This window comes from Coturnix japonica, chromosome 8, assembly GCF_001577835.2.
Source record: "Coturnix japonica isolate 7356 chromosome 8, Coturnix japonica 2.1, whole genome shotgun sequence".
Lineage (NCBI taxonomy): Eukaryota > Metazoa > Chordata > Aves > Galliformes > Phasianidae > Coturnix > Coturnix japonica.
Window position 1 is genome coordinate 10130563 of NC_029523.1, and position 24849 is coordinate 10155411.

The 24849-nt window shown below is 34.0% G+C and overlaps 1 protein-coding gene across 2 annotated transcripts in view; it reads left to right on the plus strand.

Annotated features, from left to right (window-relative positions):
- The window catches only part of CDC14A (cell division cycle 14A), a 46845-nt gene that overhangs the window by 19179 nt on the left and 2817 nt on the right, over window positions 1-24849 (plus strand). The window contains exons 6-15 of one of the 2 annotated variants that reach the window (XM_015870324.2): window positions 4202-4268; window positions 6708-6770; window positions 9657-9744; window positions 11016-11246; window positions 13342-13480; window positions 14962-15118; window positions 16400-16512; window positions 17028-17075; window positions 17987-18115; window positions 18953-19275. In XM_015870324.2, the coding sequence (XP_015725810.1) occupies window positions 4202-4268; window positions 6708-6770; window positions 9657-9744; window positions 11016-11246; window positions 13342-13480; window positions 14962-15118; window positions 16400-16512; window positions 17028-17075; window positions 17987-18115; window positions 18953-19275 (1358 nt within the window). The remainder of the gene's footprint in view (window positions 1-4201; window positions 4269-6707; window positions 6771-9656; window positions 9745-11015; window positions 11247-13341; window positions 13481-14961; window positions 15119-16399; window positions 16513-17027; window positions 17076-17986; window positions 18116-18952; window positions 19276-24849) is intronic. The other variant, XM_015870327.2, reaches the window with a different exon arrangement.

The window sequence follows — 24849 nt, forward strand, 5'->3', positions numbered from 1 at the left end:
GGGAAAAAAGAATGAGAAGATAAATTTCTTAAGTTTAAAAAGATAGGAGGCTAAGTAAGAAACACGGAGTCTGAATGGTATGGGGCAGGGGTTGGGGTTATTTGTGAAGTAAATTTGTAGGAAGAGGCTGGAATAGATGCCTAAGGAGCTTAAGAATTACTGGAGTTGAGAGAAGGACACTTAGATCTTGTGAGGTCTTGCAGCGGGGCAATGAATATTAGCTGGGAATGGGGGGGGGGGAATGTTTTTCCTGGTTTTCCAAGACTTCTCAGATGATTTTCACCTGTGTTACGTGTGGCCTCTCTAATGCAAAATACAGTATGATACAGAGACTTGAAGCATATGAATCTTTGCTGCTACATTAGGTATTGTGTCTGCTTGGCTTCAGACTATTCTGTACAAAAAGAACCGATCTGATGCTATGAGGAATTGTACATTTGCATTCCTGTATAGGTGGCATCTTGAAAAAAAACTAAAATGACTTCTATGTAAAAATGAAAATCAATAGCTGAGTGTCCTATGTTGTCTTATTTTAAGACCTGGGAAGGAAATAACTCAGTATATTAAGTGTAATTCAGTTCTTACAGACTTGAATTTACACTTTGCAGCCTGGCACTTAGGTGTTACATAACTTGTGTAGTACAGCTTATCTCTGTTGGAATAGTCTCAAGTGTAAGAGTTTTATCAGTGTGCAATGATCAAAGGTTGAGTGTTACAGCTGGATTATTTAACAGGCTTGTTAATTTGATATGTCAAGTGTCTTCTATTGGGGGGTGAGGGGGGAGAAGCAGTCAGCTTTCAATAGGTAGAAGTTCTGCAGGACTGTCAGGTTCTTCTGAGGCATGTTTACATGAAAATATCACTGGGAATTTGATCTACTTTCATTGAGCTCGGTGACCTCAAAAGGCCTTAATCGGCTTAGATCTTCAGCTGGGTTTTTCATCTGAAGACAGCGTCAGTGAATATCATTCAGGGATGGAAAGAAGGCAGCACACTCCTCTCACAAGATGCATGGAGACTTTTATTTTTATAATGGAAAAACTAAAGATAATGCAGAAGAATTAGGCATTGCTGTATTTGAGAAACTTTCATCTTATTTTTTGGCTGATTTGCTGATATGGGATGCTCTAGTCTGTTGAAGTCCTTGTACTCTGTCCTTTTGCTTCTGCTTAAGAAAATGCCACTAACATCATTTTAAACCATGATAAATATAAGCTTCCTACCATGAAGCTGTTTTAAATATTTTCACTTCCAACTACTCTGTTTTGGCTTCCAATACAAAAGGGAAAAACATATGTTTTAGCTGTTTTAGTTGTGTTATGTTTCCATCTATGACATGAATTTCACTTCAGTTTCTGTCTTTTGACACTCAATTCTATATTTACAAGTTCTGGGAAAACAATTTATTCTCTTATTGATGGCATTTGGAGATTTGGTGAAAGAGAAAGCATTATGCAGTATTGAGGTCAGCTCTGGTAACTGTGAAATCGGATGTGGGATTTGCAGCTCTGTAATACCAGCTCAGATTCATGCTACGTCTGTATGTCAGAAATATTTGTGTGTTTCTCATTTTGAACCAAATACGGGTAATAGTTGGTAAAACAGTGTTAGAAAATCAATGCAGTTATGCATTTGGCCATTTAAAGATAAAATAAAATACAGTAATGAAGTACAGAATCAGCAACAGAAATTGGAGTTCCTACACTGTAATACCATGCAGGAGAAGTCTGTATGTGCTCTTCTCATTTCTGATCAAACAACAGAAGTCTTTTTTCCTGTTTTAACAGATGTGTCAGAGTTAAACAAGAACATATAGCACTGTAAATCCAAATTCTTCTGTTTCCATCAATAAAACTTTCAAAATGTCTTTGTATGTGCATTAGTAGTCCCAGCAACTTCTGAATGGCTCTTATTTCTAAAGGTAACCATGCACATTAGTTACTTATAGAATAATAGAATGGCCTGGGTCGAAAAGAACCACTATGATCTGAGTTTCAGCCCCCCTGTTACGTGCAGGGTTGTCAACCACGCTGCCCAGAATGGTGAGCAAAGTTGAAAACAGGTCGAACTAGGAGCAGTGTATGCAGCTAATTGTAGTTTCATCCAAAGCATTATTTCTTTAAAGTTAGAATTTGTTTTATTTAAAGTACTCTTTCTCATAACTCTGGTAGTGTTTCCATCTGGTTTTACTGTTGTACAAAATATGGATCACTGAGAATCTATTGCATTTTATGCAGCTAAAATATTAATTACTGCTTTAGAACTTTAACAGCAGTGACAGATGTTTTAATTAAATGCATAATAGTGGCTCCAGTATGATATAATTGGCTTCTCGGATTATTGTGGTATGAGAATCATTATATTTTTAACAGGACTTCTGTAAATGTTAGTGCTGTTTCTGTTAGAGCCCAGTATTTCCTGCTCTTTGGCTGCAATAACCCCAGGCAACTGTTCTTTAGAAGAGCAGTCAGGTGCTGGAACAGGCTGCCCACAGAGGTGGAATCACCCTCCCTGAAGGTGCTCAAGAAACAAATTAGGCAATTCTGTATAAACAAAGAAATAGTTTAACTGAGCAGTTTATTTGAAATGCTCAGGTAATTAAATCAAGACCTTTTTTTTTGACAGAGGTCAGAATACTGGAAGCGTATTAACTTCAGTTTATTCCACAGAGTTGTTGTCTAGTTGATACAGAGATTGAATATTAAAAAGTAGCTGTTCAACTTTTAGCAGAATGACATAGTATTGGACATCTGTTACAGACTTGTCTTCTAATCAGATTTCTCTAAGTGCTTAGTTGGATAGGTTTGCATTGTTTTATGTTTTTTTTTTGTGTGTGTGTTTGCCATCCATTTTATCAATCTGTAGTAAGTTCTGAGTATTTTTGTCGTGTGTGTTCCCACTGCATCCCAATGATTTGGTTTTTTTGCTGAAAAACTTGTAGCAAAAAAAAAAAATCTTCATTTTCTTTCTGTGAAAAATAGTCTTCTAAGCTTATTTTCGGTTGAGATATATTTTGCTTATTTAATTTAGTCAAAATACTTCATGGCTTTACATCTTGAAAAACCTTGTCATTAATTTTGGATGTTAAATATTTACTAAAATGTTAATTTCTTTTCTAAAACGTTGTGATGATTATCATTGTGATAATTATTTCAGTTAATCTACTAACATGGAAGACTTTCTTGAGAGGCCTTTCTGTAATATGAGTGTCATTCTTGTAGCTTGTTGTTTTCCTAAAGTATGCATTTTCTATGAACATCGCTTGCTTGAGACTTCTCTATTATTTGCTCATAATGTGTGATTATATTATACTTCTAAAGCACTTTTGACCATATCAATACTATAAATTTCACGTTACTTATAGCAATTAGAGTCTCAAAAGTAAAAGTAACTAATGACAGAATTAAATTTTGAATAAATTATGGATTAAAGATTTGTCTGTAACACGGAACTTTTGTTCTGTTAAATTGCATTCAATAAAGTAGCTCAGAGCAAAACTGTAAAGCATTTATTCAGAGGCTGATTTGGAAGTCTGCCCAGACAGAATTTGTTAAAATGCAAACTGATGGGAAGCTGAGTTTGAGGGGTACTTTTACTTTTATTCCCCCAATTTGTGTATTGCTGTTATTTTTGGTGTTTGCATTTGTTCTTATGCTGGTGTCTCTTCCTTCATGAATACGTTTTGCTTTTTAATGTTCTTTTTTTTTTTTTTTTTTTTTTTAAAAAGGAGAAACTGTTTTTCTAATGGCAGAACCAATATCAAGTGTCTGATTAATTTATAATCATGTTTGGAGTTGAACATCAAAATGAGAGCCCTAAAGTGAAATCTAAGCTAGTAGTCAGCTTGCCTCTTCTTTTTACAGAGGAAGGCTTGAATAATGTTTAAAGCAAGTTTTGCTTTGTGTGCTACTGACCTTGTGCAACTGAAAGAGAATAGCAAAGCTTCTTGTTTGGGGAGAGCATAAATAATTTGGTCCAAGGCCATGTGGGTGGATGACATGTAAAAACATACTGAAAATTTGCAGCATCGTAACTGTATTCACACTGAGATATATCCCTGCTGGTAAGCTATGTATTCGATGAACTTTAATGGGTACTTCTTCAAGAGGACTGAATAATTTGATAAATTTCTATTATGTGCTACCTTTTCCTGACTTGTTAAAAAAGATACTTATATGAAATTAATTTGTTAAATTTATAGGGATGCTTCATTTGGGAACTGCACCTACAATCTCACCATCTTGGACTGTTTACAGGGAATAAATAAGGTAACCACTCTTTTCCTTAGAAAAACAGGTTTAAAATGACTTTTAAAGAAAAAAAAAAAAACCACAAAAACAACAGCAAGCAGCAAAGTACACTTAAAAATAATTTAGAAACTCTGTTTGTGAAGCTTGAGTTACTGAGAGCTCTAAGTAGTGCACAGGGTTATGTTTTACTTGGTTAGCATGGCTTTTCAGAGGTTGTGTAGTTCACCTTAAATAGGATGTTCAATCATTCTGGGCCTGGCTGGGTAGTGTCTACAGATATTAGCAGACCTAGTGCACAAAGTTATTTATGACCATTGGTAAAAGAGAATAAGTGGATAAACTAAAGTCATATGGACACATAGGTATTCTGAGCACTTTTAATACATTTATTGCAGATACTTGCCTTCATTTGGTTCTGGCTTTTTTATTTTTTGATTCCAATATTTTGAAAATTATTTAAAAAGAACGGGAACTAATGCACCTTACTGGTGATTTACCATGTCACTTTTGAAATCTAGTTAGCTGCCTTGTTAAACCTCTGCTGTTTTCAAAGTACATATGATACCGGATGTAAATATCATAAACCTACAAACAAAATTAGGATAATCAAAATTGGTAATTTATCATTTTCTACTTGAAAATTTAAATTGTCAGGACAAAGGGATGGGGCCCTGGGCAGGCTTATCTAGTTTTAAATGCAGAGGTTGGTGGCCCTGCCTCTGGCATGGGGGCTGGAGCTTCATGAACCTTGAGATCCCTTCCGACCTGGGCCATTCTGTGTTTCTGTGCTTTTTGTGGTTGTGATCCTGGGTAAAATGAATCTAGTGCTGCTTTGAAAGGGTAAGTTATTTTACATTTTTAATTGGCAGCCTTATGCTACACTATATACTTTATACTGTAAGCAAAGAGCACTTCCTGTTCACCTGAATTCCTGGTGATCTTGGTGAGAAGAACAGGTTATATAAGTGGTTCTGTACCGATACTTTATAGACGACTTGTAATTCTTAAAAGAATGGCAAAACAAGTGTCTCTTAAAAACTGAAAAAAGGACAGATAAAGCTTAATATTTTTAGTTCTCTGGGGGTGGGAAAGGAGCTGTCAGTTAGCGGTAAGACTCTAATTTGTGTGGCATTCTACAGATTCTGATGCTCTATGAAGCATTCAGGAGCAGTCAGTATAATATATCTGCAACAAACAAGTCAAGAGGACTTCGAGGATCAGTTTTCCTTCTTTTGTTTCCATGAAATGTATTATGGAATCTTTGTCCAGTTTACCTCCAGAAGTAAATAGATTTGGAGCAGAAACTGTATGGTGTAGTCTGAAGTAAATTTTAATCTAACTGGGTAAATTTCATGTATCAGATATACCATACATATATATTTATATATAGTTCAAGGAGTTTACTTATTCTGGAGCACAGCATTGCTAAATGAAATGACACTTTTCTAGATCTGCTGTTTGGAGAAACCTCTCGGTATCATGAGAGATAATTGTCTGCTAGAGAAGCTATTTTGGTTTTGCCTTCACAAAAAGGAAGTTTTTTATGTGTAGCAAATAGTGACAAATACGCTAAATAACAATGTGGTATGTTTTTAAGACACCATATTCCTAGAATGTTTTGTAACATCTGTAGTTTTCAGAATTTGTTAGATTCCATACAGACACAAGCCACTGAAATGTATTCCAATGATTCGTAGAAACTTGTGCTATCAATTCTTAATTCCTAAAATTGTCTTAATATGGCATTATATACAAATTGCTGGTATGAAACTGATATATTTATTAGTAGCAAAGTAAATAAAGTAAAATTAATAGAGATCAAATTGTAAACAGCTTATTCAACCCTATTAATAGATCATGTCTATTATAGTCTTGTTAACTTCATTCTATCCTTGGAATGTGTTGGGAGAAATAACATCAACAAATCACAAAGTTCAGGTTATCCTTCATACTGCTATCTGTAAAGCTTTGTGCCTGGGAGTTATAGTCATATAATCAGAGTATCACAGTGAATTAAATATAAAACAAAACAAAAATTCTATAATTTAATCTTTTTTATTTTTGGGTATATCCAAAATACCCAAAAACATACTCAGCATAGAAATTACTGAATGAGAATATGATAAAAAAAGAATTACTTCTTAATTTATCATCTGCCTTAAAGGAAAAACATGTAGTCAGATGGAAAGACTTGAAGATTTAAGTGCTGTGCAACAAATGTATGTTCATCATAACATCTTTGAAGGAGAAATGATGAACCTGATGTTTTTGGATGTTGTTACAGTTTTTTGTTGTCTGTGTTGTTGTGTGCAGAATTTAATGTTGTCTTAATGTAAAGACTTCACCAAGCCAAAAACATGAATGTTTAGTGGTTTGGTTTTGATTCTCAAGAACAGAATTGTAAAATGAGATTTTAAACCATATTTAAGAATGAACTGACTCCTTGTTGCCTTTTAGGCCTTACAGCATGGATTTTTTGACTTTAAGACTTTTGATGTGGATGAATATGAACATTATGAGGTTTGTACCTTTAATGCGTCTGGTTTGCCTGAAAGAATTTAGTATACGTAGTACCCCACAACTTTAAAATGCATTGGGAAAACATTTGTATTCAAGAAAAACTTAGTCTTTGTATGTTTGGTAAGTATGTGAAACCACCCCATTGTTCTGTTTGTTAGATATCCAATGAAAGCCTTAATGTTGGCTAAAACTGTTCTGTCTGTGAACAAATAAGGAAGACGGGTATCGTTACAATGTGATACACTGTAACATCACAAAGTACCATGTTTTCATAGCTTTCCTGGGAAACCTTTTCCTGAGACTGCGTTCATGCTTTCCCACCCTTCCCTCAGGATACAACTCAAAGCCTGTTGTTAGCTGATGCACAGAATCTGTTTTCTTTCAGTACCTGCAGGGCAGCTTCTTGAGAAGCTGCTGGTACCACGTGTTACGCTTTTTTTTTTTTTTTAATAACCATGTAGATTGGGCTTGAGCTTTTTTTTTCATTATATAGCAGTACATTTGATTAGTTAGAATACATCCAAAATATTTACCTAGTGAAGTTGCAAAATGCAGGTATGATATTATTTTGCCATTTGTGAGACAAGTGAAGAATAGATGCTCTAGACGCCACTAGGACTATGTTCCTTAACTTATGCAAACATCAACTGTTTGAGCTCTTTCTATCTTCAAGTAGCAGTGCTTTTCAAGCAATATTACTGCAGAGAACACTTGAAATATACCCTTGCTGCACCTATGAGCTGGAAGTCTGAGGCTCAAAGTTTGTATTCAACTGGTCCAGAATACCTGGATGATCTTTTTGTCTCTTATTTGCCACACTTCAAAATAAGGGTGATCATTTTTAAGGAAATCGGTGACAGCAATGTGGTTGTACCAGAAATTGTTTGTGGAGCTGCCTGAAGTTCATGGTCCTGTTCTAGTTAGTGAGAAAGGTGTGTAGGCTAAAGATGAGGTAAATGTTTGAGTATGTATTAAATTCTTTTCTTAGAGTCCATCGTTAATTTATTGTATATGTTTAGTACATGTATGTATAAGCTGTAGGAAATATTTCATAAACGCTCAGGTGAGAGGGTAAAACCAGGAGAGAACTAAATGTTGGGGAAGCTCAGCTTACAACATGTGCATATGCTGTAGTTGGCAAATGCAATAGGTGTCTTTATATTAAAGCTATTCACAAAGCTTAAGGTATTTGTAGAAGGGTTTCTATATACTGTCGAGTTCCGTGTTGATTGAGAAATTAGAATGGCCTTTGAACTGCTTAGTAAAACCTAAGTATGAAATTGCTGCTTCCTGATTGATCTGTTTATGACACAATGTTTGTTATAAAAGTAAAAATGTGCAGAAACTGTTATATTGTGTGTGTGTGTATATACATGTGTGTATATGGTGTATGTTGAACTGCCAAAAATAAAAAGCCAAAACAGTTGACCAAAGCTGAATACAAAGTTGTCCCATTATATTGTTCAAGTCTTAACATTATTTTATATTACTCTGAATTGTATGTATGTGTGAATGAATCCCGCTCTTTGTCTGAGTTGCAAGTGAGAACATGGGAGTCATATATATATACATGGAAAATACAATATATATATATATACCTATTCTTTATATGTCTTATGCTGTTGTACATGTGGCGATGTGATGGTCAGCTTTTTGTGTTTACATGTATAATGTGCTGAATTTATAAAAAGTGTAAGTACTCCAGAGTTTTGCTGTTATCACTTCAAATGTAGCTGTGTGGAGAAAAGTTGCATAAGACTTAAAGGGAGTAGGCTAAAAGAAACTTCATTTCTTGACAAAGATTAACTCTAAAGTTCTTCCATTACTACACTAGCAAGTCAGTTAATCCCCCTTTTGTTAGCCTTAATAAAAAATAGTTAAGTTTGTAATTTTCTATAGTAATATTTGCATGTAGTGCTGAATACATATGTAATTCAGAGTGGTTCAGATTTAAATTGTCCACAAAAGCTTGTGTAACTATGAAGAACTATTTAAGTCATAAATGCAACTATAAAAAATAATTCAGATTTATTTTCAGAACTTACTAAAGAGAGTAGAGGGCTGAAATATTGAGACTGCAGTCTGGAATACAAATTTGTTTCCTATGGGTAGCAGTCCTGACTTGGCGCAAAGTTCTCTAGTCCTTACGCAAGCTTGTTATCTTACAGGAGTTTTCACTATGTGAGGACATTTGGAGCAAGGCTAATGGGGTTAGCTAAGTGTGCAGTTGGTGAATTGGTTACAGTAATGTCCATTATCAGAATCCTTCACTCATTAAAATGTTTTGATGAACTGTGAACTAAAAACACAAGCTTCATAAAGCAGTTGAACTGAGTGCTGTGTCCTTATAAACGATGCTGAGAATAATTGCATGGCCATATGAGGAATGAATGCTCTTCTCTTAACGGGAAAAAAAACAAAAAGCATTTTCAATTTTGGGCAATAAAACAGTCCACAGAACTTTTCTGAACTTGTCATTGAAAAGTGAAATTTGTTTTTACAATGAAATATGTCTGATTTTGATATATATTTTTTTCTTTGTCTTACGATTTTTCCATTGCTTCTATGGTTGCTAAATCAACAGAGCTACAATTAAATGTAAATTTCAGTATCTACGGAGAAAGTGTAATTGTTTTTGCAGGATTATTCTTCTCTTAATTTGTTGGCCTTGAATTGTGTTTTTAGTGCCTGTTTCCCACTGCCTTACAGGGAAGATGTTTTTTTCCAAATTCTTTGGTTAAAACATAAATTTTGCCAGTATTGTTGTAAGTTGGTAAGTTCTTCAATGCATTGAGAATGTAGTTATTATAAAAAACACTCTTTTTTTTTTACGTTGTTTGTAGAGATATTGAAATACTTTTTTTCTTTTCTCTTGTAATTTTCTAGCGAGTAGAAAATGGTGACTTCAACTGGATTGTACCAGGAAAATTTCTGGCATTTAGTGGACCACACCCAAAGAGCAAATTCGAAAATGGTAAGGTTCAGGGTTTTAATATTTTTGGTGCTATTCTTTGATTATTTTCTTCAGCATATTAAACATGGATAGCAAATGGGCAAAATTTTGTAGAGTTTGATGGATTAACTGTCTTCTGCAGAAATAATTGTGCCATGAAAATTTATGTACAATCATAGAACTCGACTCCAAAATTGTCTTCTAACAGTGATTTCTGTACAGTGACAGAAGTGCTTGAGAAACTCAGGTCCCTTACTGGTTGCTCTAAAAAGTAATGCTTTCTATTTATGTTTGGCCCACTGTCACCTTTACAGAAACACACCAACCACCACTTTACTATGCTGATCACTGTTTGTTCTCTATAAATGTTCAGCAAGTATTGATTTGTCAGTGGATTGATACACCCTTGCTTCATACACACTTCCATGTCAGATGCCATTTTGTCAGTGTGTTCCTCTGCTGCCATCTGTCACACAGAAATGAAATAGAACATTGGTAGGAAGGTTCAGGCTCTACTGCCATACCACCAGCATCTGCCTCTGATATCACAGGCCAGTATAATAAAATAGGAGGCTTTACTTTCAGAGCAGCCCTCAAGCTTAATTCAAAACATTAAATTCAGGAATGTGTGCAGGTATCAACTCATCTAATTTTTGAGTGTAGCTGATATGCAGCAAAGTAACTGTAAAATATTTAGGAATCTGAAAGAAAATTGTATGAGCTGGGAGCTAAAATTTCTGTAGAAGTATAGTTTAATAAAGTATAAATATTTCTTGCACAATTTTACCTTTGACTGTTGCTCTTGTCTATAATGTAGATCACCAATCTATTTCCATATAGCGTTTCCTCTTATAGCATGTTTTATTCTTGTGATCTGCAGCTTTTCTACAGATAAAGAGCTCTTCTGAAATGCTGAATCAATGTTTGTCCTTAGCTCTCAAACATCTGTGAATCTCTAGAAGTAGAGGGTTGTGTGCTAAAAGAAGTGTGGTGCTTCAGAAATACTGTGCTCCAATTGTTATTTCTGTTCCTCTTTTAGTTAGCAATTGAAATTATTAAATTAGTAATTTAAATTAGTAATTTTCAGGAGTATTTTGTGAGCTCTTACAATATCAACCTGTTTCTGTATTATTCCAAATAAAACAATAGAGCATCATCAGTACAAGGATGTTTTCTTATACTTCTCGAAGGATTTTTATTACCAGAGAGTTGAGTTTCATCCTCATAAAATGATCGTTCCAGCACACTTTGACTTTTCCTCTTTTTTTTAAAAATTTTTTTTTATTTTACAGGTTATCCTCTTCATGCACCTGAAGCCTACTTTCCCTATTTCAGGAAACATAATGTCACATCAATTATAAGACTAAACAAAAAAATTTATGAGGCAAAACGCTTTACTGATGCTGGTTTTGAGCACTATGACCTGTTTTTCATAGACGGAAGCACACCGAGTGACAGTATAGTTCAGAGGTTCTTAAACATCTGTGAAAATGCTAATGGTGCCATTGCTGTACACTGTAAAGGTATGTACACTTATTTCTCAGATTGAAGTTCAAAATAAGTATCAATGTGAGCAGTTTATTGTAAGAGGAAAAAAAACAATTCAAAAACGCTAAGATATGAAAGCTTCCTTTGGAAGTAATATTATTTTATAACTGGACTAATTATACAACAATAATTTTTATATGCATATCGAGCTCTTTCATCCCACTCTACTACTTAAAAAAAAGCAACCTGACAATCTATTCTTCTTCTGTGTTTGTTTGTTTTCACTTAGTGTCCCTTGTAGACATTTTTAGTTCTTACAGGCTTCTCTTTTGCGTTTTGCTTTCACAGTTAGCATTATACTAACTGGCTAGGAAGGGCTAAAAGCTGAAAGGTTTTCCTTGTACTTTTGGGACTGTTCTACATTTTTCTTTGGAGAAAGTTACTATTGTAATGCTAGTATTTCAAACCAGCCTATGTCAGCATATCAGCTAGGAAATATACAGAACATGCTTAGTCAAGAAGGATCAACAAATGCTCTGAAGGGTTCGGCTTGATTTTTGTTCAAAGAATTGTGTAAGGTCATTGTGGAGACAAATGTCTTGCTGATCTGAAATAAGGACAGCACTGTTTGTATTTTCTATGAACACTAAATGTGTGTATTGGGGCAAACAAGTTTATTTGCCAACGAGTTGTTAGTTTGGCTAGAGCCCAAACATTCTGGCATTAATAAGACAAACATCTGCTAATTGACTCAAGTATAAGATATGGGGATAGCTTGTCAATCTCCAGGCTTAGTTACTGAGAGAAGACAGTATACTTTTCTGGTGACTTAAATGTGCACTTGCTGATCTGAAGTATTTTTGATCTTTCATCTGACTGCATAAACATCAACCTCCAGCCCTGAAAAACCTCACTTTTTAAATTTTTTAAGCCCTTATAAATATATGAGAAGTTAACAGTTAACTGACAACTGACTGACTGTAGATTTCTAGTACTCCTATTGTAGAATTATTCCAAGTACAGCTTCTACTGTAGACAACAATGATCTCAGTCTTCCTAATTATAAGCTTTAACCTTAATCCTGTAAAGTAAAATCCTGTAAACTCTCCAAAAAGTTTCAGCAATATTTAGTTATTGGTTAAATGTAGAAAGCTTTAAGTTCTGTATAAAATTGTCAGTAAAGATGTTTGACTTGTTAGAGATCTCTCAAATAATTACTGATATATAAGTAATAATTGACTGTAAATGGAACACTGATGGGAAGGTTCAACCTTTACTGCTGTACCACCAAACATGAAATAAAAACATGTGAGGAAATGAGGTATAAATGCATAGGTACTTAAGCAGCAGTTAAGACAAGGGGCAAGACAGATGTAAATTATTATTGTTATCGTTTTGTATAATAGTAAAGGGTAATTTTGCCTTCTACCCTTTCTTAAAACCAGGATTAGTTTGTAGTTTTGGAGAGCAGGCTGAATTTGTTAAGCTGCTGACACATCTCTGTACAAGATAGATATGGGCTTCCTAGAAACAGTCCAGCAGAAAGGTGATTAAGGTGATGAAGGGAACGGGGCATCTCTCCTATAAAGACAGCACTGTAACTATTAAGGATGGAACAGAGGAAGCTTCAAGGGAGATCTGGTAGGCTGATATCACAACAAATCTTATCCAGAAAGTAAATCTCACTAACTGAAAAGATGTTTGCTGCTAACTGTTGTGGTGTGTACAAGTCATTTTCATGTGTTTGATCCTAAATTTTTCAAGTATTAATGTTGGCCTCTATGTAAGGGTACTTTCATTTTGTTTTATTTATGGTCTTGCAAGAACAAGCTCCAACTTGATCACAGATTTCTTGAATATCATCCCTTAAAAGTTTGAGGTACAAGTGCACAACAGAACTATCAGTTGCATGTTTTCTTACAGGTGTGTTTTTTTTAAATATGATATTAAGTTTTGTAAGTACAGCACTGAAATCCAATAGTGTGATAAGCAGAGTACCAGATCAGAAATTGTTTCTGCAATTATTAAGGTAATAAACAACGTTTCAGAAGTCTTATCTCATACTTGATTTGTTTAATTAGGAAATGCTCACAACTTTGTATGTGAATGTTAATACATGTGTTTCTTTAGCTGGCCTGGGAAGAACAGGAACACTGATCGCCTGTTACATTATGAAGCACTATAAGTTCACACATGCTGAAGCCATCGCTTGGATAAGAATATGTCGACCAGGCTCTATTATAGGACCTCAACAACATTTCTTGGAAGAGTATGTGCTTGTCATTTGCTACTAGGAATCAGCTGCTTTTCTATGTCTTTACTGAGCTTTCGTGATTGTACAGACTTATTTTCTGCCTACTGGAATTGCATATTACTGCCTTTCATAATATCTTTTAATGTTACCTGAGACTGAGATAAATTCAGTTGGTAGAAATCATTTTCTCTGCAATGCTATACTTTTTGTTGCCTTCAGGGACAAAGGTCTCAAGATGTTTTTGGTCCAGGGAATATTTGGTCTTGAGTGATTCTAAATGGAAATAACAGGCACAAAATTATGCTGGCTTCAGTGATGTTGATGTTTATTTAATTATTTTAATTTCATAATGACTTCTACATTGTGTACTTCTATAGCATTCATGCTAATTTGAGTTGATATCCTGCTGGTATTTAGCTGAAGGTATTTTCATTGCTGTGAGTAAATAATACTATGTAAATACAATAAATCATTACCTGACCTTGCATCTTAAGTACATAGGTTATGAGAGAAAGAGATGTTACTAAAATTCATAAGAGAAATGGAGCATGAATTAGGATTCCTGTTTCCTTTCTAATCTGGAATGGATGGTCCTTTATGTGAGAGGAGGCCACCCATTGTTGAAAATACTGTGAATCACAAACTTTCAAAAACCACAAGGGCTCTATGAGGACAAATTGAGCTTTGGTTGATGGACTTTTTTCCACAGATGAGCAGAAATGAGAGGAAGATATTAAATAGAGTGATTATCCAGTTTGTTCTGCAAGGCTGGGTGATTACCTTAGTCAGTAGCCTGAGCCACACTTTCCAGCGAAAGTGTCTTAATTTCCAGGGTGTTTTTTCCTTTTTTTTTGTATAGGAATTTAATTTGTTACAGTAACATGTAAAAGGATCTCAGTTCTTTTATGAAGCCTGACAGTTACCTATCCAGCTCAACTTATGTGCCTTGCAATTAAATGATGATTTTTGCCACGTGTCTGAAGCATAGAAACTTCACTTATCTGAAAAGTGATGCCAGAGTCCTGTTAAGCTTTGCATGACCATCACCCCTTTTGCTGTGCAAGCCAGCAGTAGTTTTACATTATCGGTGTACACAAAACTCCATTCTAATATGAAGTTAAAGTGCACTATTGTTGTTTATTACATATATTAAAGCATCATTTTATGATTTTTTTTTTAAGATGGCTTTTAAGAACCTTTTAAATATTATTAGAAATTCCAGTATAGATTTTTTTCCCATATGGTTTTGTAAATTAACGCTTCAGCATTTGTAATTGTTTTTTTTTTCTTTTGGCTGCAGACTTGTTTAAGGATACTGTGGTTGTTTATAGGCACCAAAGAGAATTTTTTTTTAGTGGTAGATGTGTTGATTCATATTTTTTTCCAGATAAAGATGTACAGAAGGTTCAAATATAAGCAGTCTGTAGGAGTAGCACAATTTCATATTGTTTGTGTGCAAATTTATTGATATTAATAGTTCGCTTTTAATCCAAAAGGAAGCAAGCAATGCTGTGGCTGGAGGGAGATCTCATACAATCAAAACAGAAACAACGAGTAGTTGATGGAAACATTAACAGAGTTCTCTGTGGTTTGAATGATATGTCAATCAATGACAGCTTGAATAAAATGCAAGACTTGGATCAATATGGGGAGGTAAGGGTTTGTAAATTTCAAATAAGCAGAGAGAAGTGAAACACTTTTTTTGTTGCTGTTGGACTTGTTAGTATTTTCTTTTTAAAATGTGTCGATTATAAGTTCATTTTTTTTTCTCAAAACATAGAAAATGCTCGGATTACATTTAGAAGCTTTTTGCGAAGTGAGTGTATAGGTCACTTCTTATGAGGTGTGCGTTATTTCAAATTTGCCTTCTATGGTTTTTGTGGGGTGTTTTATTATTTTGTGAACAGAGAAGTAAAAAAAAAAAAAGTGTTTTCCAACTGGAAATCTATTTATTGAATTTCTAGCTGATAACATGTGTGCCCATCCTTTTATTGCAGTATTGTGGACTACTGCTGTTATGTGTACAGTTAGAATCTGACAATTATATGTTTGAAGGAGTAGCATAGGCTGGGAGCTACAGCAGACATACTTCTGCTTCTTAGCCAGTATGGATGTCAAACTGTAGCTTCCTACAGCTGCTAGAAGTGAGTTAGAGAAATTTAAGATTCATTTGTTTAATCCTGTCTTAGCTCTGTATTAACTATAGAGCTTTTTATATGATGTAGAAGATCAGGAAAACAATGGACATCTTCAAATGATACCTTTACAGAAATGTATTCAAGATATTCAGGTTATGGTAGGTCATGTACTAGAGGATTATTTTATACTGATAAATATTGCCCTTTTTGAAGTTCAGTTTCTGTCTTGGAATCTGTATAGTTAAGTATCTAGATTGCCAATTGGAGAATATAACACTGCAGTGAGATGGTCTTACTTGCCTAATGAAAACAGCTGGCACATGGCCATATAGGTAAAAAAAAAAAAAAAAAAAAAAGGTTTTGGATCTGAGATATACCAACTTTATTGAATCCAATATAGCAGTTTATATACAAATTCACGGCATAAATTCATAGCTTTTTTTCTACTGTAACTTCTTTTGTAATATGATTTTCAGGTTTTTACAGGTATAATATTAAAGCTGTTAACATTCTGACTGCTTTAAATAAAGTGGCATTTGATTAAAGCATTCTGAACTGATTCTGTGTGAAATGCCTCTGAGAACATGTATTTGTGCAGCACCACAGTTTATTCGTTAGACCTGTGCAAAGATGGAGTAGTGCCCCATTAATGCACAGAATTGTAGATGAGCCTTTTATGTCTTTGTGAAAGGGGTGTTTAGTACTTCAAAATTAGTTTGCTCCTAAGACTTTTTTCTTTCTTTTTTTTTTTTTTTTTTTTTTTTGCTTGTCATACTTCATACCTCATTTTTTCCAGTATGATTTGGAAGACAAAGAAGGTGTGGAAACTAAGGATGGCCTGACACAGGGAGATAAGCTTCATGCCTTAAAGAGTCGTAGACGGCCATGTTCTACAAGTGGAGCTCTGAGGTAACCATGTAATTCCAAAGCGATTTGCCTTTTTATATTTATATTTTACTGTCAGTAAAGTACACAGTCTTGTTTAAGCAGTTGTACTAGTTGTGCCACTTCTGTGGTGCAAATATCCATGAGCGAGTATGCTAGTTGCAGGTTTGTATTCTGTCTTCCTGTTCTGATTAACTACATAATATTTAATCATAGGAGATAAAGCAGAAAAATATTTATGAAACCTTCAGGTTTTTGTCTATCTGGCATTTTAAAATTTGTGTCCCTAACTAAAATGTTCTTTAATTTCTGTAACTATTTAACTTTCTTGTTTACATAAATTTTGAATCTTTCAGGATCTGTAGAAATGTCAGCTTGAGAATTAAACCTGCAATTGTTTAAGCCTTTTAACTTTAAATAATCATAAATTTCTAACACCTATTAATTTTATACTTTCAACCCTGTATGAAACTTGTATTATACCTTAAATAAACAAAGCTATCCTTTGAATAATAAGATTGCTTCTTTGGTTACTTTAGGCTGCAAGACATGAAACTGCACACCAGGTCCATATCACAACCTTTCAGGTATTAAGTTCAAAATATTATCTATTGTACTAAATTGTAAGTGTAAATGCTTACTGCTCTGGTCTTCTGTTTTCGGTGTTGAGTTATATGTATAGTATCAACTGATACACAGTTTTAAACTTCTGAGAAATGCCAGGGAATTAACTCTTTTAAGCAACTGGAAACAGAAAGGAAAAAAATAACAGGAATACAGTTTTACTTCAGAGACACCTTGAATTGTCCTTGATAACGAGAATACACAAGTAGTTTTCCTAGTCATATTTTCTGATATTTATACAGTTGTACAGTGAAGGATAGATAGTTAATTCATGACGACTTTATTTCTGTAAAAATAAATACTTATCTCAAAAGTCTAAATCAGCGAATTGTTGCCTATATATCACAGCTTCTTTTTGTAGCTGGGCTAGAGATGCAGCCTAGCGCCTACAATAAATATATATATTTTTTTAGAAGGCATACCTGATGAATGTATTTTGGTTTTAGTACCTTCTGATAGTTTACTGCAAAATACTGTAGATTTTACTACAAATCACATCCTTAGAAAAAAAGCTGTATGTTTCATGCACCTTTGTAAAAACCACAAAAATCTGTTTCTCTTCTCTTGAAAGCCACATTTTGTTTTCTTATTACTATCTTTATGAGCATCAAAATAATTCTTTGTCCTTGTAAGTCTGACACAAAATATCAAGATGAAAAGTAGCACATAACTGATATAATACAGAAAGTAGAAAACTTGGGAGTGAGTCATTAGCAAAAATGTTCCTTGAAACTAGCAAAACTGCTGCTGTTGAGTTGTTAGTAGATACTTAAATTAGTTTTTGAGCATATAGACTGATACGTTGAATAGCTATGTGTTTGAGATGTCTATTTCAATCATAATCGTGTTTCTTACTAACCTTTGCTACTTTTAGACTGAATACTTCAGGCAGCACAGAAGGATCCGTATCTCCATTGAAGGCCACAAAAATCATGGCAGTTAATTCATCATCTACAGAAAGAATAAGCAGAATTACCTCATCCTCAGGCTCAAATCTTAAAAGGTTATTGTTTTTCTTATTTTGGTACAAATAGTTATTGAGTATTACAATGAGATTCGGTACAATGGAGATCTTCTAAGAAGGCTTTGATTTATTTATGACATGATTTGCTGTTCTACCAGCTGAATTTTGGTTACCTGCACATTCAAAAATTAATGAAAACACAACTGGTAAGAGATGATTGCATCCAGTCAGAAACAGTATTGTGTTGCTTAATAGAAGCTTTCTGACTATTCCTGTAAATCTGTTTATTACTAATCTCGGAAAAATACTAAGTAGTAACTGAAATTATTTTTGTGCACCCTTGATTAACTGCCATTTAATTTCATTATTACTTTCATATGAGGAAATTATGGATGTTAATAAAAATGTAGGATGATGCATTTTTTACAATTTCTGGGCACAAATATTGTATTGAAAACAGCGAATTTAATCAAAGACGTGTTTCTGCACACCCTACTTTTATTCTCCAATTTTATTATATTTCTTATTGGCTGATTGAAGACTTGTATCATGTCACTACTTTAAGAAAGGAGGAGTTCCTAAACTTAAATGTAGACAAAATACTTCAGACTAGGTCAGCCATTACCTGTGCCTTTTAACACAATCTCCTGCGTGCACACATGATTTGGCAGAGATGAAAGCTGGCAGTGGTAATGCCTGAGTAAGCAATGTTTGGGAACTCCTGAGAAAGAGTGAGAAGATGAGACTATGTGCACATGTTATTTCAGAATGCTCCATATTTTTCACCTAGTGTCTTCTGAATTATCTGCTATTTTTGTTTATCTTTGTACATATATTCTTTGTATTTTTTTTCCCCCACATGTGTTTTCCATACAGCGTTTCTATAAACTCCAGATTAGCCAGTTCTCTAGGGAACCTGTATGCTGCTTCAGATGATGATGAGAGCAAAATGACATCATTGTCCTCTAGGACAGGTTTTTCTGTAAGCCAAATCTCCAGACACTTGAATGGCAGCTTGCAGCTGCCTCACAGAAATAACCATGAACTGAACAACAACTTTTACAACAGAAGCAGCAATAATGGCAACAACCTGAGCAACCAAACCAGTTTTCACAGCACCGTGACAGATGAGTATGCATCAAGTCTCCTTTATGGGCCTTACAGCTCTTCCAGCACAGTACCAGAGTCAATAAATTCCTGTAAGTTGTCAATCACAACAACCCTTTCAGGCATCTGAGCAATGCTTATCTTTCTTGATTCTCTGAGCAAAGCTGTTGCAAAAGAAATAATCATCTCAAACTAGCATTATTTTCTGACTTCCCTTAATATTTCTTAACAGCAACTTGTCTGTTACCTTTTTAATTATCATTTCAACTTCTTTTTCTGCTTCTTTTGAGCATCTGAATCATAGAGGTTTCATAGAAATAGTTCAGACCTAAACTTAAATTAATACATTTCATGACACCTATTTATGGATCTTTATTTCCCTTAGATTTTCATTTCAGATCATCCATAATAATGTTATATATTTTATTGTGTATTTTAATCTTCATGAAGTAGTAGTTTTAAATAAACCTGTGTTTATATCATGCTAAATGGAAGACACTACAATTCTGAAAGATAGGACTCATTTAAAATATGAGTGTTTTTGACTTGATACCCAAGTTTTTCTCTAGCAATAAGGGAAAAGCATTTTATGTCAATACATTTCCAATGGGCTCACCATTTTACAGACTCATAGAGCTCTTTGATTTGGAAGAAAACTTTTAATGTCATTTAGTCCAACTCCCTGCAATGAACAGCAACATCTACAGCTAGATTGGGTTGCTCAGAATTAGCTTTTATACCTTGTCAACTTTGCTGCTTTGGGCTTATTTTGTGCCCCTTTTTCTGTGTGAAAGAGTATGCGAAAAGAGGATGCATGAGTAAATTAGTGCAACTTGAAAGTGCTCTTTACAAAAGAGAGAAGAGACTAGAAACCCTTCCGTTTTGAAATCAGCAATAACTACATCTGCAATTTTAGGGCAAAAAAACATTTTTAAATATCACAGACTATCTGGCCTTCAAAGATTTGAGATTTGATATTCTATTAATTATAAAAATTACTGAAGTGTTCATAATAGAACATATTGTCTAGAATTAATTGAACACATCTGCCTCTGTTTACAACTGGCACTTCATATTTTTCAGCCAATGGAAATAAAATGACCTTCATGTAAAAATAATTTCAGAATATTGCACCTTTTCTGTTTTGTTACTACTGATACAGTATTTGTTTTGGTACAGGAAAACTGTTATTCCTGTTACTTGTTTTTGGTGTGGCGAGTCCCCTGTCTTAAAACAGGCTATATATTCATTGCATGCAATTAGGATGTCATCACAAAAGGTCAGTCATAGGATGCTGTATCTTTTTATCCACCGAGGTGAGAGATCTGTCCTCTCATTAACAGTTTGTATATGGCACCACTCTGTGTTCAGAATTCACATGTTTGTAGCTTGGGAGTATGAGTTGCATTCATTTTCATTATTCTGTTGTAGAATTCATTTGTATGTGGGGCTGAAACATAGCTAGAATAAAAAGTATATTGAAAATGAAGTTACTGTTAGGGAACTCAATACCTCTTAGGTGCTCTGTATTATAGTTATGATGTATGTTTGCACTGGAAGAGGAGTTGCTATGCTAAGATTTGCTTCTTATCCATTACAGCTTATGTGCAAATGAATGCTAATATTTTATTAGCAATTATAGGATCACTGTGTGTTCTATATTGATTTAAATTTGAATTTGGACCATACTTTAAAGCATCAGCATTAGCTTATTGGCTAGGGACTTCTTGAGTATTACCACATACTTTAAGTTATACAAAATTATTTTACCTTTTTAATTGGACACTGTTTTTACCTGTTATGTGGGAACTTACAAAGTAAATATAAATGAGGTTTGTTTCAAGGTGAATGTATAACATTGACGTTTTATCTAGGATACAAACATGGCTTTTATTCTTGTTCAAAAATTCTGATGATTTTAGAAAGTCAGATGTTTTAGGTCATCAGTTTCCTATTTTACAGCAGTTCAGTTCTCAGAGGAGGACTGATACAGGCTCCAGCTGATTATACTGGAACAAAATTCAGTATGCAAATAAAGGTAGAGAGCAATCACTCACCCACTACAACGTTCAGTTCAGAAAGCATCTTCTTCTTTTTTGGGTTTCTCACCTTCAACATAGTTTCATTTAAATATATTTGAGCAGCAACTGCTTGGAAAGTCAATCCATTCCCTTTCTTTTCTGTTGTACTTTGTGTAAATGTGCTGGTAGCAGCAGATTTTGTTTCATCCAGGTTGTAGTTAGAGCTGTATATTTTGAATAAATACATAAACCTACAGGAAGAGCCCTAAGGGAAGAGCTGCTTTATAACTGTGATGTGGCTCAGTTGTGAAAAATAAGTTGTCATTGTTCATAATAGCTCCACAGTTCCAGAAGTACCAAATGATAATATAAACCATTATAGGAACAACTGACACAATCTAAGAGCTAAAATTTTAGAAGTACTGTATCTTACTGTCATGAAGACACTTTATCATAGCTTTGTTGTCTCTTAGTAAGTTGAGCTCTTTGCATGTATGACTCTGGTTCAAACATCTTTTTGATCATGTTAGAATCTTTTACTGTTTCTGGTGGTTTTCTCTAATAAGTAGAGGCAGCACTCATTTCTCACTTGCCAAAAGCTGCCTATCTAGTGCCATTCTGGTTATAAATTGAAAGCTTCTGTTATTTTCTTCAACTGTACTGCACTGAAAATTCATCAGGGTGGCGAGTCCTTGCATAAACAAGATATTGACTTGTTTATTTCATTGTTTAATGTCCTGCATTTCTTGTGTTTTTTTCTTTTTTTTTTTTTCTTCTTTGTAAAATTGCCTTTAACTGAATAGAAGTATCTTTTTTCTTTAGGTTTTTTTTTTTGTTTGTTTGTTTTTTGTTTTTTCCCATTCCTTATTGGGACAAATTTGCCAACCATGAAAGATTGTTTTGTCTTATTTGGATGTCGGTGGTTGAAGGAATATTTTGCTTGTGGTGGTATTCATCAGAGATCTTAGGCTCATGGACAAAGAACAGAGTAAGATCAAGCCTTAGTACCTGTTCTTGCAGGATTTTGTTAAAAACAGAATTCTCTGTAATGATTCCCACTTCAATTCTTTAGATGTTCAATTTACTTGGAGTCTTGTTAGCTAAATCTTAGTCTTGAGGCAATGTGTTTTTATTACTTTGCACTTCTTTCTAATTGGAGTATAAAAGGTAACGCACTTCACAGAGGTCTATTACATACACAAAAGCCATGTTTATTCATTTAACTTATCAAGGACCTCTTGAATGATAAGGATTATATTCTTGTGCTTTTTTATGAGCAGAATTCACTTACCAGAGCTGGATGTCAAGCTAACCATCTGTAATTGCACAGGTGTTCTTATTTTAGAAAGCCACCTTATCTTTATTTCTCTTCAGTGGTTTGTTAACTATTATACAACTAGTGGTAGAGGAGCATTTTAAGACGGTTAGGACAGTAAGTATTCATTTCTAATCAATGTTCTTCAGTCTTATTAGTGAGAGAACAAGGAACTTCATTTTAAGTGATTGAAGTACATAATTCTTTCTTCTAATGTGGAAAAAACAGTATTTAATACCTTTTTTTTTTTTTTTTTCATCATGTAAAATTTAATCTCCCATTTATTAGTACTGCTATTCCATGTTCTGGTTAAAACAAACAAGAATAACTATTCCTGTCTCTTCCATTTGTTATCAGCCTTTTTTTCTTTTTTTTTCCCCTAATGGCTTTTGTTCTTTCATCAGAGCAAGCCTGGAAGTAAATCAATTTCCTTGCATCATATTGTATGCTGATGAAATAGGTGGAAAACTTGATTTCATAAAATGGACAACGTGCCATTCTATCCAAGTAGAATAAGTACTGTATTTGTAAACTTAATGAGTAGGATGCTTTGACTAAGCATCATCTCACAGTTAAAAATTGCAGAAAGTCTTATTGAGTATAACCACATCTAAGGCACTGCAGTACGATTATTTCTTTGGATTTATAACTTTTGTAAAAACAAAATATCACTCCTTTAAATGTTGTTTTTTTTTTTTTAACCAAGAGTATGTATCTGGGTAGTCTTATGATGAGTCACATTTTGCTTCTATAGCTGCCATGGAAACTGGCAAGATGTAAAAATCTCAGAAAAAAATATTGAAGCGTTACAGTATTTTAAACTTTATGTATGTGATCTTGGTACTTGTACAAGAGGCTTTTCTCAGCGTTAGGGAATCTAGTGGGCACTGTGCATGATTAAAAAAAAAAAGAAAATAGAGACACTAGCAGATCTTGCTGATCTGTAAATGTAGCAGGCTGAAAGGATCATTTGAAGCGTACATGTAGATCCTTTAATATATCCTGATTTTAGTGGATCATAAGGTGTTTTTTGTTTGGTTTTTTTTTTTGCTAATTGTTGTCATCTATACCACTCCTGTTGCAATAACGTTTTGGGTTATTCAAAAAGACTTACATTACTTGTAAGTGGACATGAGGCTTTTGTCCTAAAAATACAATGACATAACATGAGAATTTTATTTTCTGGAGGAGAGCGTGTTCACTTCCTGATAGATAGACAGAAAGGATTGTTGCATTTCATAACTTAGTTTTCAGATGACTTAGTCCTGAATTTAAATGTATATGAGTATGGTTCTCAAACCTAGATTTATTTTCTTTTCCAGGAGGCTTTCAGTGTCTCCTACTGAGCAAGGAAAGTGATAATAATCTAAGCAGTTGCTTCAGCATGAACTTCATTAGAAAGGTATCATTAACCATAGGGGAGTCATCTAAATCTTTGTTAAAATATCTGAAGCTTGGGTATAAAATGCCAAGCCTGATAGTGCATAAGATCACTGTAGGATTGCACACCGAGGATTTTACCCAATTAACTTAGTTCTCTCATCATGGCAACTCAGTGTTTTTGGGTTTTTTTTTTCTTCTATCTTTTTCTCTATTTTAAGATTTTCTTAAATACAAGCCTATGACTTGTAAAGGTAGATTGGGGCTTTCTGTTTTTAATAAAGCTTTCAGAATTACAGGCTATACTTTGAGTCACTGCAAATAGGAGGTAAGAATGTGAATTTTAAAATAGAAAACTCCTCCATCTGATATCATTTAAAAAAAAAAATAGTTACAGGTTTTGAAATACTAGTCAATCTCTTTGGACAATGTGAGATGTTCAGAGCATTAATTACTTAACTGCTAAAGTTAGGGGGAAAAAGAAAAAACTAATACTGCAGATATATTTAATTTTTCAAATTAGTCTGCATGCTGTACAACAACTGAGTTGTTAGAACTGTCATCATGCTTAGGAGCCTTATGGGAAGTATAGCAATTAATCTTACTCTGGAAAAAAATGCAGCTTAAATTTCATTATTTGCTGTATTCCAAAGAGGCTTTGAAACATTCTTGCTCCTTTGAGGATCATTAATTGAACAGAAGCTTTAAGTATACTTTAATGAAGGGATATTCCTTTTGCTACTCTCTTACATATGTAATAAATGGCTCAGCAAATGTTCTCACCAAAGCTCATGAAGTCAGAATGATTAGAGAACCCAGAAAGGGAAAATTAAATTTCTCTGACTGTGTATTTTATGCCCGGAATGAAGAAAAAGAATGTTCCTTATATTTGCCCTGTTTTACTAGATGGTTACTATTACATTATACCCTTTTTTTTTTTTTTTTTTTTT